Source organism: Fringilla coelebs, assembly GCF_963513975.1.
Source record: "Fringilla coelebs genome assembly, chromosome: 1".
NCBI classification, from domain to species: Eukaryota; Metazoa; Chordata; class Aves; order Passeriformes; family Fringillidae; genus Fringilla; species Fringilla coelebs.
The window spans coordinates 43,313,152-43,331,752 of NC_140028.1; the positions used below are offsets into that span (position 1 = coordinate 43,313,152).

At 38.8% G+C, this 18,601-nt stretch overlaps 1 protein-coding gene across 2 annotated transcripts in view; it reads right to left on the reverse strand.

The window, feature by feature from the left end:
- Nucleotides 1–18,601, reverse strand: part of SPIDR (scaffold protein involved in DNA repair) — a 195,697-nt gene that overhangs the window by 139,423 nt on the left and 37,673 nt on the right. For both annotated transcript variants that reach the window (XM_084220353.1, XM_084220352.1), the window contains exon 6: nucleotides 4,270–4,517. In XM_084220353.1, coding sequence (XP_084076479.1) covers nucleotides 4,270–4,517 — 248 coding nt within the window. The remainder of the gene's footprint in view (nucleotides 1–4,269; nucleotides 4,518–18,601) is intronic.

Sequence of the window (18,601 nt, forward strand, 5' to 3'; positions counted from 1 at the left end):
TGATGTTCTTCATTTATTTTTCCTAATCCAACAAGAAATTCACTAGCAAAGAAAAGTTAAATAGTCATAGAAATAGTTAAAATTATCACAAGAACATGATCATCCAAAGGGCTAGTCTGTTGTTGTTACGCTCTCGTGCCACTTGTGGATGCGTGTAGGAAGGAACAGTCCCAATTTTAGAATAAAAGTCTGCTTCATTTGTGCCAGCTCCCTCTTCCCTTGGCAATTTCCTTTATTTTCAGGACCTCAGTTGGCCTCATGTGACAACTGGGTTTCATTTCACTGCACATAGTACCAGGACATTCTGTAATTTTTTCCTCTTTTGATAACGAAAGTTAATTTTAGCTGATCAGATTTGTATGTGGTCTGCATACAAGTAGATATAAGATAATTTAAAATAAAATCTTGGGAAATCCTGTTTCTCTTGAACTATAAACAGCCACACAAATATTTTAAAAACCAAACAAAAAGCTCAAAGCTTATTCTTCACAACTAGAAGCTCTCTAAGCTTTAGATGCAGAGTTAACATTTTATAACTTAAGATATTTATTTCCTACAATAACCTCAGACTCTTTCTGATGAAAATAAAATCTTAATGGAAAAAGTTAACAACTCAGAAAATATTTAAGAAAGGCTTACTTGCAGACAAGAGAAGCTGAGTACATGCATTTTGAGTTTTCTTCTCTACAAATACTGAATTAACCCAGTTATTTGTTTAATCCATGTAATAAATGTTAAAACTTGCAATATTCTACATTTCTTTCTTGAAAGAATTGGAAGTAATACAGTTTAGACATTTATCCCCATAGCATTAACATGGACTTCAAATGCAACAAGAAGAGCTCCTTGAAAACTCTTTGCAATATATACACTCTCCCTTCAGGTTTACAAATCATTTGTATAATTTTCCCATGAAGTGCTGACTCAAGCTGAGAAACTGAAGCTTTGGGATGGAAAAGGGCAGGAGCATGTAAACCCAAGCCCCTCTTGACCTGATCACCACAGCTTTCTTCTCAGTACCAGGTGCCACCAGTAGCACCTAATTCTCAACTCACTCAGGAGCTCATAGGTGCAGTCCAAGGCCATGGATCTGGCAGTGCACCTGGCAAAATTGTGTATTCCCACTGCATCCATTAACAGACTTGTTTAAATAGAGGAAGGCAACTACACAGCCATATAATATCAGTGTTTTAGGGGAGGATGTCCCAAGCAGTGGCATTGATGGCTGTGAGAGAGAGATGATTTGCTTTGCTTCCAGTGTGACAAACTGGCATCTCCCACAGCACAGCTCTTCAGAAGCACCAACACCCCTGAAGGACAAACCCCACCATCCAGACTACCTGCTCTCCCCTAGGGACCATGGTAGAAAGAAAAATAATCTTTACTTAGGACACTTTTGAAAACAAAAACTAACATTACAGGGATACAAGAAAACATGAGAATTTGGCAGTAGATATGGTGGGGGAGAAATTGCTTTCACCACATCATTCTTGTCTTCAGACACCAATTGTTTTCCAAAACCCCCCTTAACCCCTAACAGAGGAGAATTGCAACATGCCCCTTCAAATCTGGCTCAGCAGCAGCAGCACTGTATATTGTGCATGTACATCTGGGGGCATAGATGGGCTTCTCATTTTATTTACACTCAAAGGTGAATTAACAGTCAAATTGCCAATGCTAGGATCACAAAAATTTATTTTAATGAGCCGTAATTAGCTTACATCTGAAGATTTCTGTAGCTTTGGTTGCATCTCAATTTTTTTAGTGTATGACAACTGCATCTGTAATAGGGTCAAACAAACAATACTCTTTCCTCCCATCCAGGCAATTACCCATTTCCATTTCAGCAACAGGAGGTTTCCAGGAAGAGAGGACAGTAGAAAGGAATTTATCTGAATTTTTCCAGAGACTGTTAAGGCTCTTTTCTTTATGTGGTTTGGTTTTTCTTGGGATTTGGGGGTTTAGGGGGAATATTTGAGGGGGGTTTCTTTGAAGTTGCACAGAAAAATGTACCCATTGATGTAACAGAGGCATGGCTCCAATCAGGCAATGCAAACATAAATGCAGATTGTAACATGACTAAGATTTCTACAGAAAATATAAGCTAAAATTTCTTGAAAATATATCTCTGTATTTGAAGATAGATTTACACATGTCAAACAGCAAAGAGATACCAAAATATAAATATTTCCTATTTTCTTCAAAGGGGAAAAAAAATGGGAGGAGACCTACTCTACCTACATGAGGACTCCTCCAGGAAAAAAGCATTCACAATGCGGTCTTGATTTGGAGCTGAACCTACTGCACAGGAATTCCCACAGGAAGATGGCAGCTCTACACCTGCACCATCTCTGCTCAGCCCAGGCTCCCCTAGGCACTGGCCTGGAGAGAGAGAGCCCAGCCAAGCAGAGACTGGTGGCTCTCTCCCACCTACTGAGCAGTTCCACATGGTCCATCTGCGTGGGAGCTCACGGCCAGATCCAGCTTCAGGATGATTCCCCCGCTCACTGCTCTTTCTGCTGTGGCCTTGAGCTGCAGCAGAGGTAGGAAGGAAGGAGAAATGCCAAGGCCATGACTGCTCTGTACCTTTTAGCTATTCAACCACAAAGAAAGGATTGTCACTCAATCAATCAAGAAGCTGACAAACCTTTCCCCAAACTGGCCTTCAATCCACAGCACAGAAAATCTGTGCTTTTCTACTGAGGATGCAAACTTACATCCACTGCTACCACACCAATGAAAATGTTCTCTGTCAGCAGTAAAAGGAAGGATGGGAGAGACACATGGAATTAATGCCCTGAACAGGAAGAGTGAAAAGATGACAATTACCTGGATGAGAAAAATAACTAGATAAACAACACTCATAACTAAGGAATTTCCTGCCTGCTTCCCTGTTCCCAAAGGAATCCAAAGTGGAACCACAGGATGGAAGGTAAAAAACCCTGTAAGCTCTGTTCCTCTGGCCACTCCAGACAGATTACATTCTACATAATTGTGGATGGTTTGGTCTTGTTGTTTTGTTTGTTTTTAAAGCAATCTATTCTCTTATACACTTGTGTCAGAGTATCTTTCCCATAAAACATTTTGCATTTAGACTGTTGATAGTAAAGGTCACCAAACGAAGCAGGAATTTAGAAAAAGACAAACCCACTAATGGTAGCAAACAGCTCAGGAATTGCTTAAAGCTGGAAGTGCACCTGGGAAAAATACCACTGTACACTTGTCCTGTTTTTATTACATTCACACATACTTGCTTTTGGACACTATAAGGCATTTTGGGGGGTTACAGCTGTGGTCTGACCGAGTACAGCTGAGCATGCATGTTTTCTAAAGTGACAAGAATTAAAGCTTGATTGCCCAAGCAAAGCACTTTTAAGTATAGACAGCCTCAGTAATTAGGGCTTCCAAACCTGTTTCCTCAGACAGCATATTGAAATAGCCAAGAACATTTCAGAGAGAAATAAGGTATGCCTATTAACTAAAGATTTACTTTTTAAGTAATTGACTGATTACTGTACATAGATTCAGCTGTAAGAGAAGCACATTGCTAACAATAGGGATGTAGAGCAGCACCATTTGTAATTGTGGTCTCCACAGCTTGAGGCACATCTTCACATATACCATTTAAGTTAACACAACTTTCATTAATTCAATATAGGAAGTGACCATTTCTGCACTGTAATTAGCTAGAACATCAGGCTTCAACTGCTCCAGCTCAGGCTACTTTCTTTGAACAGTTACATATTTTTCTAATGTATTTAACTTAGTCACAGACATTTAAATTTCACCTTAGGAATACATCCTCCCATTGCCTACATAACTCTCTGTCCTACACTCTTCAGAACTATTGCTCATCCACTCCTTTCCTACATTATTTTGGATAATTTTGCCCTGATAAATCTGGAGAGGACTGAAAAAAATCCTAAAACCTGAGGTACAGCACTTTTGCAGACTTTGAGAGGCACAAAGCAATAAAATTATTAGAAGCTATGTCCACTCACACATCTGTAAGGCACTATTAGAAGTGCAAAAACCAATCAATTTGAACAGGAGTTCAAGATTGAGAGCTTTCACCAGAGATTTTAAATTTATTCTTTCTTGCCTTTTTTGCTTATTTACAGATAAATGACATTTTAAAAATTATTCGTATTTGCATCTCTAAAATGTTTACCCTTGAAACACACCCCAACACTTTGGCAGATATTGTTTTACTTATAATTTAAGAATAAACAACCGTGAAGAATTCCTTGAGGCGGACAGTTGGTTTACCTCAGCAGCTTCCTCTTCTTGGCAGACTCGGCGGGGGCTCTGGGGGCCCTTCCCGCCTGCTTCCCTGGGGTGCGCAGAAGGGCCTGTGCTGACCTCAGCCACTCGCTGGCCGGTCGGGCTGTGACATCCCCCGTGTCCCCTCCTGACCCTGCCTGGAATCCCTTCCTGGATCCTGGAGTGGTGGTGGCCTCTCCTTCTCCCAGGCTGTCGTTATCGGAGGAGTACTCAGATATTTCTGTCGAAATTGCCTGAACGAATAAAGAGACAAAGCTGTTTGAACAGAATGCTAACGAGGGGGTATAGCTTGATGTAGGCAGGTGTATGTTACCCAGTAACCCACCAATGGAATGCCAATTTATTAACCTGACTTGGACAACTTCACTGTAAATGCACATTAATCTTTTGTCAGTCAACATCAGCTCCTGAATATAAGGATCATGTCTTGAGGGACAGCTGAGATGAGTAACATTTAGGTGTTTTAAATAACTAGGTCTGGAGAATTAGGCTAATGTTTTTATCTAAGGCAAGTTTTGAGGGAAGCAGAGAGAGGCTAATGAGTGTCAGGGATCATGACTGACAGCTGAAAGAAAGAGAGCTTTTACATTGGGATTCAAGCAAACAGGAAGGTCAGCTTCCCTAGTCTGAATGGAAGGAAGAAACACATGCCTCTACTGACAGCTTGTAGCTGGCAACAAGTATGTAACCTTTTGTTAAAACATGATTTTGGACTAAAGCAGGCCTTCATCCATATCCAGCAGGCCTACAGCTTCCCAGGAAGGTTTCGAAAGTTGAGCATAAGTTGTTGGGCTGTCTCCAGGTAGCTCCAAGGAAGACGGATCACTGGTCAGCAGTCAGGGCTGGGAGCCAGCAGGGCTGGAGTTCAGCCCCACAGAACCTCACTGGAGCTCTTCTACCAGAAACTCATAGGACACAATGAACTCATCCCACTGAAGGATGAGAGGGCAGAAAAAACAACTCTGTAGAGACATGGAAGGCTGAGAAGAGGGCTGGGGGTGAAAATTCACCTGCTTTGGCTGAACTTATTTTACTCCCCTCTAGGGCTCCTGCAGAAGCAGGTTAAGGCTACTCCCTAAGGTGAGCTCTGCACAACTGTAACATGCATTATATTCTCTTGACCCAGTGTTTCTTAAAGTACTGAGTATTAAGCAAAAATACTTGGAAAGTGACATTTTACCAAGTACAGAACAAAATGATCTAAACCACTGAAATAGGCAGAGGACTAAGAAATGTAGCTGGGCTCAGTCTTCAGGAGCTAGTTGAAAAAAACCCAAAACAACCTAACCAACACCATCTGCAGGTTCTGGTGGGGCAGTGACAGTCCTGTCATTGGGACCACCAGCACTAGGCCAGCTCAAGTAAGCTGGCATAAAAGTGTAGACAAGGCGAGCTAAGTTACTCAGACTGATTCTTGAAGGAACCAAAACCCCAAACACAAAACATTAACTTTGCATTATCAGTGGGAAACTGGGAAACCCCAAAGGCTGACATTGCTCCAGACCATGCTGTCTCAATCACAGAAAAAAATTACCCCATTCCTCTGGTAAAATGCAGTAAGTAGTGCTCCACACAGGTTGTTTGACAATTGGCTCAGATAAAGTCATGAAAAACAAAAGAGGAAAGGGAGGGAAATCACAGCATTCACTAAATTCACTAAAGCTGTTCCATGTTATTAATTAGTGTAATCATCTGAAAACAGCATTTCTCAACTGTGCACAAAAATAAGTTCAGCTCTTGCCAGTTCTCTGATACATTTTTCACGTAAATGCCGAGACACTGTGTTCATGTTCCGGGAGCTTACCTAAGTACTCTGGAAATTGGAAGGACCTTTTAAAGTTATCCAGAGAAGTAGAATAGCTAAAAGAATGTAATTAATATCAGTCTGCTTTAAACACAACACAGTCAACATCTGTCCCTTGGCAACAATATTTCTCTGAAAACAAACTCCTTCCATATTGGAAATGAGCCAGAAATAAAAGATTTCAAAGACTCTGAAAGCAGTAAGCAAGCACTTCATTCTTAAAACACCATTCCAATGCACTCACTTGCTTTAGGAATGCTTTAATTTTTCTCAAATAGCTATGATAGCCACTGCACCTAAAAAAAGGATGTGAACCTGAAGTTCTCTGAGCAAGTGAAATGCAAATGAGAAAAGCCCTTGGGAAGTGCTTTAAATTAAGCACATTTTAATCCCACTGACTGTTTAAGCGTTAAGAAGCTTTCCTAACTAAAGATTGTCTAATAAATAATTTCTGCTAATATTTATTACTATATACTTGTTTAGACTGAACTTCCCCAAGGAAACTGTACTTTGGGGTGTTTGTTTTGTTTAATTGTTAGTGGTTTTTTGTTGTTGATGGTTTTTTAATTGGTCAGTTGGAAATTTTTCTTAAAAGAGGAAACTCTAAAAATGCAGAAGAAAAACAAAGAACAAAAACTTAGTCTTCCAATTCTGTACATTTTTTAACTGTAGCCATCATCAGAATTCTAGTCTAAAGAGAAAAATATTTTCAAAACACACACCAAACATCATTTTTCAAGTATCCAGTAAACAAGGTGGCAAGCCTACCAACAATACGGTGGGGAAAAGCTGGCAAAAAAAATTATTTATTTGATTCACTTTAAAACAATCACTGATAAATAGTGAAGAAATTCTTCATTTTTCATCAATATCTTAAATATCACAAAGAAGAATTTTTAAGAGTTTTGTTGTTATTTTGTTGATTCTTTTTAATAATATCCCCAGCAATAGCATGTTTTTCTTCTGCATTTTTAGAGTTTCAGAAGAGCACCGCTGCTAAGCACAAAGAATTGTCAAATTAAAACTGTTTTTCACATGGCTTATTATTTTGAAATATAGTAATTTTGGTTACAGTGGCTGAGAGTACAATGTTTCCCACCACACACAGGCTCAGTTTCCTCACCTCAATTCCTTCCACTGACCCCTGATCCCAATGTAATCATCCCCAATCCAGAGGATTTTCATTACTGTATCCCATATATCCCAATCCCTCCAAATACTTAGTAGTAGACTGTTCACTAAGATATACCTATATTTCCAATGATGGCCTTTCCACAACACCCTCTCTATTTCATGCTAGCCACTTGTCTATATCCAGGGGCTGACTGAAAAAAAATTCAGGGGCTGACCTCAGTCTTCATCACTAAAACAATAAATATAGTTCATTTTGTTTAATTTTAAAATAAATCTATTTTCTCTGTGACTGTGTCATCTGAAAAGCTATAAATGCTCCCCTTTTACAGCTCTTTCTTTTAAGAGAAAATGACAAGTATAAATGCACAGACTGTTGCATTTTTTTTCTGTCAAGATTTGATTACAGGAAAGGAAAGAAGTCATTGAGTACTGTATTGGAGCATCCAGGACCCAATATTTTAAGGTTAAGCATTTTTTAGTCAAAATGCATCAAAAAAGAAAGCTCTCAAGATTAATTAATTGATTATGTATTTTTGACAGCACTCACAGGTACCTGTTCCAAAGAGGATGGTACGCGTGTAAAAATAGAAACAAGCGAGAAACAGCAAATGCCTTCCTTCCCAACTAAGCAGCTAAGATTGCTAAAGCACGTATATTTGCCCATATTGATTTGCATTCACTAAGAACAAGAAAATACCAAAAAACAAACCACAGAAATTCTAAAATCCTAGCCCAAACTGTTCAAACACAAAACTCTTGACTTCAGTGGAATGAAGATGGCATTCCACAAGCACATGGATTTTGCACACACGCAGCATAGAAGATTCCATGCTGTTACTTCTGTGACCAAGTACTCCCTCCCTCATCCTCAAGAGATTTGCTTCAGCTACCCCTTGCTTCACCTTGAACACCCTGTGAGTTCTCTGGCAGTACCCTGGCAATCTGCACAGTGTTTGCTTCTAAAAGGCCTGAAAAAAAATCACCTTTTCACTTCAATAGTGATGGAAGAAAGTAATATCTGTATTTGACGAGTTAAATAAGCACTTGATATTTCTTATCAACAAAATAGCAGTAAGTTAACATGAGAAGTGTTACATTTCCATTTGAAGTTTCCAGCTTTAGCACAGAAAGCAGAAGCTTACAAAGCTTTTTGTACAAAAAGAAAGCGAACAGATCAACCCCATTAAAGTAAATAATAAATCTGTATTTTTTAAAAAGGCTCTCAGACAGTGATTGCTAATCAGAGGCAAGGTGATGAGCAGTTGTGCAGGTTTCTTATCTCCCTTGTCTCTTCTCCCAAGATTCATCACTCAGTGATTTCTGCAGAAAAACATCAGTATCCACCCCACACCTTTGTAGCAATTAAACACCTTCATTTGTTCAGTTGCATACATTCAGTGAATATTGTAAATATTTCCCAGCAGATATGAGGATACTTTGCAGATAGGATGCTCAATAAGAGTTCACAAATACTATGAACAAGTTTATCAGCTGAAATTAAGATACTTTGGCATGCTGCAGTATGTCTTAGAGACAAAAAATAGGTATCAAATTTTATGTAGATATTGATATAACTTTTTGCAGATGAAGGGCACTTAGTCTGTCATTCCCTTTCCTAAATAATATAAATTTCTTACCTCCTATTACCTTACCACAGCCTAGCTCAAATGGCAGAACTAAGAGGGTTTCTCAGAGCACCCTTAGGGAACTAGGCTTTCTCAAGGTCACAGAGCCAAGTTATGTCAGAAACAGAAACAGTATTTCAGAGTTTCAGGCTGTGATCACTGTACATACAGAGCAAAATTAATCTCGTGACATCTCCTTCCTGCTTGTCCATTCATGTATCTTTGCCTCTGGTTCTGGAAGCATTTTCTCTTACCCCCTGCCTGTTCTTTCATGGACTATCTTTGTCCCTTTTGTGATTCCCTCATGTTTTTCAGACTTGATCTGCAATCTCCCGACCTGCCCTCTCATGACAGCTCTCATGATGGTGGAAGCTGCCCAGTACTAACAGTATAACCAGTATTAACAAACACTCAGTGAACTCAGGTGACTATCCTACTGCTTTTTCTTTTATCCATTCTGCCATGCATTTGCTGTACTGCAGGTACTTTGCTGTCATGCATGCTAAAGGATTCAAATGCAGCCAACTTCTACCCCAGGCAGCTGGTTGTGGGATCTAAGGAAACGTATCTTGTGTGGTACTCTGTAAAAAACAAGAGAGAGCAGAAAAGCCACTGGATTTAGCACAATGAATATTCACAAGCATAAATCATCAGTGCAGTATGTCAAAGGCCCAGGCTATGCTAATGAATGCTCGAAGCTAACTCCACCAGAAGCTGGATGCAGGATTACAGGGAGTAGGGTAAAGGTAAAAGAAAAGAAGTTTTTCCTTAATTAATCAATACAAAATTAATTCAAGCATTGTGCACACAGATAGTACAGGATATTATTCAGCTCTATAAAGATAATTAAAGATACAAAGGATTTAAAGCTAGCAGTTCTCGTCGAAGCTCTCTGTTTTCTGAAGCTTTAACTGAAACACTGAAGTCTACGCCAAATATACTTTCCTTGTAGCTTGAGAAATAATTTGGCATACTAATCTTGGTAAACTAGCTACTTTCACTCTAGAGGGATAAAATTAAAATATTCCTTCATACAAGAAACTGCACTTATGTTCAAGTGCAGATTTAGGCATATGCAACTCTGTGGGTGACACCAAGCCTTCTCATGGAATAACCACAGGAACAGCACACAAAAATACAAGATTAGGTAGCAGTGCGTGGGCAGAGATAATCGTATGAAAAAAAGAACAATGAAAGACATAAATCACTAATAAGGTATTTTTGGACTTGCAAGCCCAAACTGACACAGCAGATTAACTGAAATTTTGTATCTGGAACAACCACCCAGTGTTATTACAGAGACAGCACATATTTAAAATGGATCTCAGATAATGCCTGGTTGTTTAGCCAAGTACTGCATTCCTCCCCAGCACACGCACTCAGACCATCTGATCTGTCCTAAATATTTATCAGTGGAGTTGGTTCAGTGCACTAGGAAATGACATGTCCTGCTCCACACACATAGCACTTTGTGGCTGCCATTACAGGAAACACAGCCATGTGCTCCTCAAGCACTGGGACAGCCACCTCGAGCACTTCTCTGGGATTCTCCAAGAGCGAGCACCACCGAGCTTCTCTCTCCCTGCTCGGCCACCACTAAACTTCAGCGACATCTCCCTTCACACAGACATGGGAATCATTTTTGCTGTCTCCCAGCTGCCACCACCCCAGGGCTGGAATGCAGTAGTTATTAGCACACAAAATCATTTATGCCAAGTAGCAAAGAAGAATGCGGTATCTACTTGAATATGGAGGAGAAGTGTAGGCAGCAACACTGTAATTATTCAAAGCAGAATTTGGTCACAGACTGCACCCTCATCTCCTCTTTAATGGTGTTTTGAGCCCTTCAAACAAGTGGTTAGGACTTCTCTTCTATGACTAATCAAAAAGGAGTCACTGCATCCAGCAGCCCAGAGCTTCCTATCGTAAAGGAAATTGATTCATGATTATCTCTGGAGGAAGCAGGTCAGCTCCCAAACCTTACACACCACTGCTGGGCTTCCCTTTGAAGAGCTCCTGGGGAAGACTTACCCATGTCTAACACCATTTATTCTGCAAGTCCTATCAAAATACAGCTGCATTAGCTACTGTCTTAAAAGGCAACCCCAAAAGTAGGATTCAATCCAAAGGAAAAATACCAGTAGCTGTTATCAAAAGAAAAGCAAATGGGACAGTTTCAGAGATGCTTTCATACATGGAAGGAGTTGAAAGGGCTTTCATGGAACTCTGCAGAAATTAATGGAATGGTATGGCTGCTGTCAGATCCAAGAGCCAATTATTTGATGCTGGGCTTCCTGCATGATTTTTGAAACCAACAAAAGCTGTGGAAGGACAGGAAAACTCCCTCTTCCACTTCACAGAGTGAGGAAGTTGAAGCACAGTACATAAGCCCACAAAATGGTGGTTTATATCACACATGAAATAATAATTAACAAAATAAATAACTTGTATCATCATTTATCAGTTCCCATATCTTGTTTAGATCATACTGCCTTGAAGTGGAAAATGAGGTGACGATTATGCTTGCATGCAGTATGTTTGGCTGTGCATTCTTTTTTGTCAGGAGAGAGGTGTGTGTTTTTGTTTGGTTTGAGCTCTCACACACAATCCTGTACACATACACCACTGACAGGCAGTATCCTGCATGTAGCACTAATCACTGTAGGAAACAAGAAATGAAAAAATAACATCAAAATAAGCTTTTGCACAGAAACACAAAAGCCAACATGAAAATCTGATCTTCAAAAGAAGAACTTTGGGAGAAGAGTAATTAAAATTACAACAAACCAGATTTTTTATAGACCTAATGCAAAGATGGTATTTACAGACTTTTATTTTTTAAGCCAGGTAAAGAATGCACAAGTGGTAAGAAAGATGAAATCGAAGCCGTAACTTCTAATCCTGAGCAGAAACCTCAGCTTTCACAAGGCAAACAGGTTAAGCAGGCTATACCTCTGGAGATCCATCCACAAGCTGTTCCAGCCTGCCTCTCCCAGAACAGGTTGTTCTGAGGCATGGATCAGCCGACCGAAACAGGTGAGGCTCTCGTCTCAGCCCAAGTGCCTTTTTACACAAAATCGGGCTGGAAAGCAAGAAGCACTGTTTGTTTCTGAGGGTACTCTGTAAATGTAGAATTAAATAGTGATCCTAAAGGTAAGGCTGAACAAAACTGTTGTCTGCCGTGCACAAGGACAGGAAAGAAGAGTAGGGGACAGGGAGCTGCTAAAGTGCAATATGAGCACAAAACAAGATTACTTAACGTTAGTTAAGGGACACTGACTTGTATTCTATAGACCCTGATGAGATCTTGGCATCTACAGCATTTGCACTGCAACTGCATCTCTTAAAAGCATCATTTTAGTAGATTAGTTGACTTCTTTAGCATTAAGAATTCAATCTATCGCTTCTTCCTAATATTATCTCAGTATCACTGATCTCACCATCAGTCTGCAATCAGAGTAATAGCCAACTTCTAACAGACCAAATAATGCTGAAAAATGTTAACATGGACAACCTACAAGCGCTTTTCCTGCTTTGTCTAATTTTTTTTTCCATCATACAAGGACATCTTCACTTTCTCTCAGGGAAAATGACTGGCTGTTAGAGACAGTTTGGACAATTTGTGCACACTGTTAGCCAACATTACATTCAAGTGAATTACCATAACCCTTGCTCTCCATTCCCTTCTTCAAAAAAAAGAGGGGAAGGGGGAGACGCCACTTCACGTGTTGCATCTTGCAAACTATTCAGGGACAGAACCAGGTCTCCTCTCATGCAACTGCATATTATCCCACGCAGTTGAGCTCTCATCTTGATAAGGATCCTCCAGATGACAGAGACCCAGGCTTTCAAATATAAATACCTGACTCTGATAGGGCATGCAGATAATTACATCATTTCGCACAGAAGCCTCAACATTATACACTGAGTTTGGGCACACAGGAAAATTGCAGTCAGCTTATAATACCACTTAAACAGGGTTTCGTTCTTGACACAGAAATAGTTACTTTCATGTTTCCAAGGAACAGATGTTATCACATGGTTTGATAACCTACTTTCACGTTCTTTGTTTATAGTTATTCACTCAGTTTCATTTATTAAAGTTAGTGGATCCGTGCCATGAAACCTCAGTTTTATTGTCTCTGGTTTAGGTGATGTTATGGTAATGATCCCGGTTAAAGCTTGGCTGTAACAAGAGGGCTCAACTGAAAGGCATGATTAAAAGCCAAATTATTATTTATGAACTAAATCCTAAAGCGCCTAGACTAAACACCTGCAGGATTCAGTAGGTACTGTTAAAGGAGGAAATACATTTCCATCTTCAAGCAACTGTTTTGTTTTAACCCAAGCCTTCAGAGAGAACAAATACTTGCAATGGGAGGTAATATCTTTTACTAGACAAACAGATATAACTCTGGGAAAGCAGACAAACATTTAGCACTAAGGCCATCTATAGGTCTCAAAAGTTTGGTGTTTTTTTTTCTCCAAACAGATCATTTGGTCTAAGCAAATTAAATATTTCCTTATAAAACTGCTTCTCTCATTTTACCCAATACAGTTATGAATTGTATAAGCACCTTGCAGACTTTTAAAAAAATTGTTTCTAAAACAGAAAATGCTTCTCACAGTAATGTCACTGTATAGATAGATCAGAGAACAGTCAAAGACTTTCAAATCTTTCACATTATGTATTCTTTCCAAAAGTAGATGACAACTGCAAGCATGTTATTTTTGAGATTAAAGGAAGCAATTCCAGAATAATCAGCTAAGTGAGGGATTGCACACAGGTATTCAGTAAAGCAAAAATTATTCACACCGACTGATCTCTTTGGTTGATCTGCAGTTTCCTGTGAAAACCCTTAGAAAAGCACTTATCATAAAAAGAAAGAAAAAAGAAAATGAGAGAGAACGGAAACACAAGTGGCACAGTGTTGTATAACACAAACGCAATACAGGCATAATTTCTGCAATAATGCTCAGCACTTAGTGGAAAAATTTTTGTTGACAATATCCACAGGGACACACAGAAACATCTTGAAATTGAGATTCTGCACTTCCAGCTGCAGCAGTGCCAGCATTCATGGCTGCAGCACTGGCAGCTTAAGGAGACACCAGGCTGCCAGGCAGTGCAGCACATTACATTCATTTTCTTCTACTCCCACTCACTCCACATTCTTCTCACTTGACTGTGCTTCCCTTTGCCCCATTTATTGCTTCACAACTCCTGCGGAACTGCCCCCAAAGCCTAAAATAGTCCCTTCATTTCTTCCCTCCTCTTAATTTCCAGCTTCTTTCAACCCTTTCCCTCCTCTCCAGAAGTCCTTCCACAGCCTACCTTTTCTAGATAATTTTGCAGTTTTGCACTGTTAAAACTATTTTAAACAGCAAACATTTTGGGTCAGGAAATGTCTTACCACATCTGAAATACTGTGTCAGTGATGACAGCGTGTGCATGCACACAAAAACACCACCTTCACCTAAACTGATTTCTAACATTGATGAGAGCACCTATATGCAGGCTAAAGAAAGAGAAAACTCATTTAACTGCTTTTCCAAGTAAGCCAAAAGACCCCAAACAATGAAACTACTTTGAAAAATACATTAAATGTACTCAGCTAAAATTAGTTCTATTTGGATAAAGAACAAAGAAAACTAAGCCCAACACAAAGTTTACAGATTTTCTTTCAGATCATGTGCCTAAACTTTGGGGGAAGAGAAGGAAAATAAAGTAACCATCAATTGGGTAAGGCATTGTAATTGAAAATTGTAATGTTGCCGCAAATACACACTTTATTGAGAGAGTCAAAATTGCTAACTGCTCCAATACTGTCTTAAGTTGGACATATTTAGCTGTGCTGATTGTTCACAGTACTTAAAAGGATTTCAAAGTACCGACTTTAAAACTCCTTTGAGATCTAGATTAGAATAAAAATGTGTGTGCTGTAATATAGGTGTGTTACATTACATTCAGTGACATGACTGCCATAATATGGGTATAATCTAACATTATAGGACCCATGGAGACAATCACAGGTATTTAAAACTTTTGCAGAAAATAAGCACACACATAAACTTATCAGGAAGATACACCTGAAATGTCCCAGTAATCAAATACAACCCTTACACAACTAAACTCAATGGACTATAACTCTCTGAGAACAGGCCAGCAGCTGGCATGGAGAACTTTTAAAGAAAGGAGCCCTGAAATACAAACTATTGTTTGTATTAAGCATTTCCTTATAAGGATTATAAAGCTTCCATAAAGGAGTATTATTAAGAAGAAGTAAGGTAATTCTTCTCAATTATAGGCAAAGAGAAAAAAAGACTCTCAGAGCATGTCATGCACTTTAACATACTTGAAAAAGCAATAGTTGACTGGTATCCATGGCAGTCACTTTTGGATTCATGCCTCCACTATCTCAAACCAGATTGAGAGATTATGATGGTTCAATTTCGCTTCCATTCTTAAAGCAGTGCTTTAGAAAGGGAGGGTAAAAATAATGGAAAACTGTCATTTTCTTTTCTATTCTGTTAGCCAGTGTCAATGTGTATTTACACGTGGAAAAAACAAAATTCATGTGTGGGATGCACGTGTCCCCTTTTATTATAATATAAGGGAAGATCAAAGCTGACAAGATAATGCTAAAATCATAGAGGTTAATTCGACATCAGAGAAAAGCCTTTAGAAATTTGTTAAGATACTATTAAATTAAACATATTCTCCTCATTTTCCTTTTCCCAAAGTAAAAATGCTTATGTGGTATTTGTCCTTCAGATCAAACTCTGCAGCTAGCAAGATTTTTAAAAAGTCTTGTAAATCTTTTTCCCTTGAACTTGGAAGTGACCTATTAGCATTCTGATCAAAAACTTGCAATGTTTGATAAAGCAACTAAAAATACCACAAACCCGAGCCCAAAATTTGCACTAAAAGTAAAAAAAAGAACACTTTTCATTAAACAGCAGTTAACTCTCAAACACCAGCAAGCTCTGCGAGCTGTGCTCTGCACTGAAAGTTTGGGATGGGGGAAGCGAAAAAACCCAAATTTAGAAAGGAGAGGGACAGGAGGGACAGTGACAACAGCTTTGAAGAAGTGCTCGGGCAGTTCTGGGCATCCGGCTGCACCATTTTTAGGAATTGTGAGACAGGCAGCTTTACAGCCTAAATGCAGAAGTGCAAATATTGGCACCCACTGTATCAAGTTTGTGCTTGTCTTAGTGGCAAGTATTTTAATCAGAAGTTCTTTTCTTAGTCTAGAGAACAATGCAGCATGCACTCATGTTACTTCAGCAGCAACAAGTGGTCATCAGGGTCTATAGTAACTAAAACACTGCATCATTTTGTATCTCCCACTCCCAATCACCAAAGAGATACTCCTGCATAGAGTAAACTAAATTGCTGCCTGGATGATCTGCATTCCCCAGCCCACAACAACAGTAATTTCACTTTGGTCAGAAAAATGGGTGAGACATCGCAGCAGACATGGCTTGAATAAAAACAATAATAATGACAACAATAAAAAAAAAAAATCTGTCTTTCAAAATCTCAAAAATTTCACGTGTCTAGGGTAATTCTTCAGGGTACAGCAGAACTGCAGTGGAGCAAGATCTTGCTTTCTACTTGCCAAAAGCCTAATCAGCTTATCTATACTGATGTTTTAATGATTTAGACTACAACTCACACAGTATTTTCCTTTCAGGGCTAGGACAGTAACTACACAAATCTATCAATGTATTAAAACTCTCCTCAAATATGGAGAGCCGAAGTTAAAACAAGTTTTTAGATATCAGAGGAAAGGGAGGTATCACATTGTGTTCTACAGTTATCAATTCATTAAAAGCAAACTACACACTATGTTATTAAAATAAAGCAAAAAATTTAGTTAAGAAAAGTCAGAATAAGAACAAACACAGCTGTGTCATATAATGGTGCAAGATGATTCAGTCTAGGCATAAAGGGGACCATATTTACAGGATTCAGACAAGCATCCGAATATTCTTGCAGAAAAGATTACTTCTCAGTTTCACATTCATTCAAAATGATGTGAAAATACAATCACAAGTGCATCAATTAAACCACTGATATTCAAAATACTGACTCACAGTTTTACACTGGAGCTACTACAATTCAGACCATTAATGTAACGTTAACACATACCAAGACTTCAGGATAAAAATCGTTTTGACATGATTATTGACATTTGTTACCTCCAAATTTACACTTGGAAACCTAAGACATGTTAAATGCATTTTCCCTCCAAACTGGCAAAAGCCAACTGATTCTGTTATGGACTAATCACTTAGAAGGGAGGAAGAATGGAGTTTCCAGATCAAAAGTTGACCATTTGTGTAAATTTTCAAGAGTAGCATCAAATAAGAGATTTTATTTTTTCTTTTCATTTTCCTATCAGCAGAAGTCCTTCAAAACTGCATCACTACAGGCAAATAGAAGTAGTATTGCTCCTGGAATGCAGTTTTTGAAGGAACAGAAAGCCTACCCTATGTAAAATAGCAGAACAGTACAATTACACTTAGACTACCTAACAAGACAACCACTTCTTAAGGAGAAAGCTATTAAGAAATTGAAAATTGAATTTAACAAGTCACCCACACTCTCTAACACCACAGTGAAAAAAAACCCCCATGTATATGCACTACATCCTACACACAAGCAATTACATTTGTTTGTTTATATTTAAATAAGCCTGTCATTTTCCATTTAGGAAATTTCCATTTAGGAAATGTCACATACTTTTCTCCCCAGCTTTAGGATTCTCTTTGTGTACATGTATGCACCTAAAGTTAAGTTGTTTGCTTATTCTGCCTAATAAGTAGTCTGGCTACAAAGAGGTTCCTTAATTCACTCCACTTTTTGCAGAATAGAAACTTCAGTTATCTTCACTAACTTCTATGTAAGGCTGCAACAATTCAAGATAAATTTTACTAAACAGAAAATGAAACATGACCATTTGTCAAAAGCAGATGCATGCACCTACAGACCCGTTCCTCCTTGCCCCAAAACTGAACTCCACATCCCTTCACAACCCACTAAACATGGATACATCCTCTAGAAATTGGTTCCAAATATAGAAAAAATATTTGCAGGACTTTCATGACAGGTATCTTTACATCTGAAGGATTACAGAAACATATTACACAAAAATAGGGGGCAAAAGCAGCAATGCTTTCTTATACTCAAAATCCCAAGACATAAGGTCAGTATCATAATTGGTCCTGTGGTTTCAAGCAATACTATACTGATAAACTAGAATTTGGACAGCATTAAAGCAATACCTTATTCATGTCCTAGCAAGCATAGTCGTCCAGAAAAATAGGCAGAGATCAAAAAAACTCCTCTATTTCATTTGACAACAATTCAAAAAGCACAGTGGAGGGAGGGGATTCAGAAAACATATAAATCAGGTTTGCTATGACAGCAACACCACTGGATTTATGCTCGTGGGTTTTCTAGCTCTTATACTACTAACACACATGATGGCTAAGACTCTGAAGACCAGGTGCACAAATGTGGCTTCCCTATGGATACACCCCTGGCACAAAGTAGCACAAAGGATGTCTAAAGTAGTTTGACAGACAACATATAAAACCACATTGGTGGAAGCAGAGGAAATAATTTAAATAATTTTCTGTAGATGGCAACCACCACCGTAAGACTTCACTTGTGACTGATGAAATAAAATTAAACCAGAAGATTTCCAGGGAGAGAGTACAGCCCAGAATTACAAAAAAAAAAAAA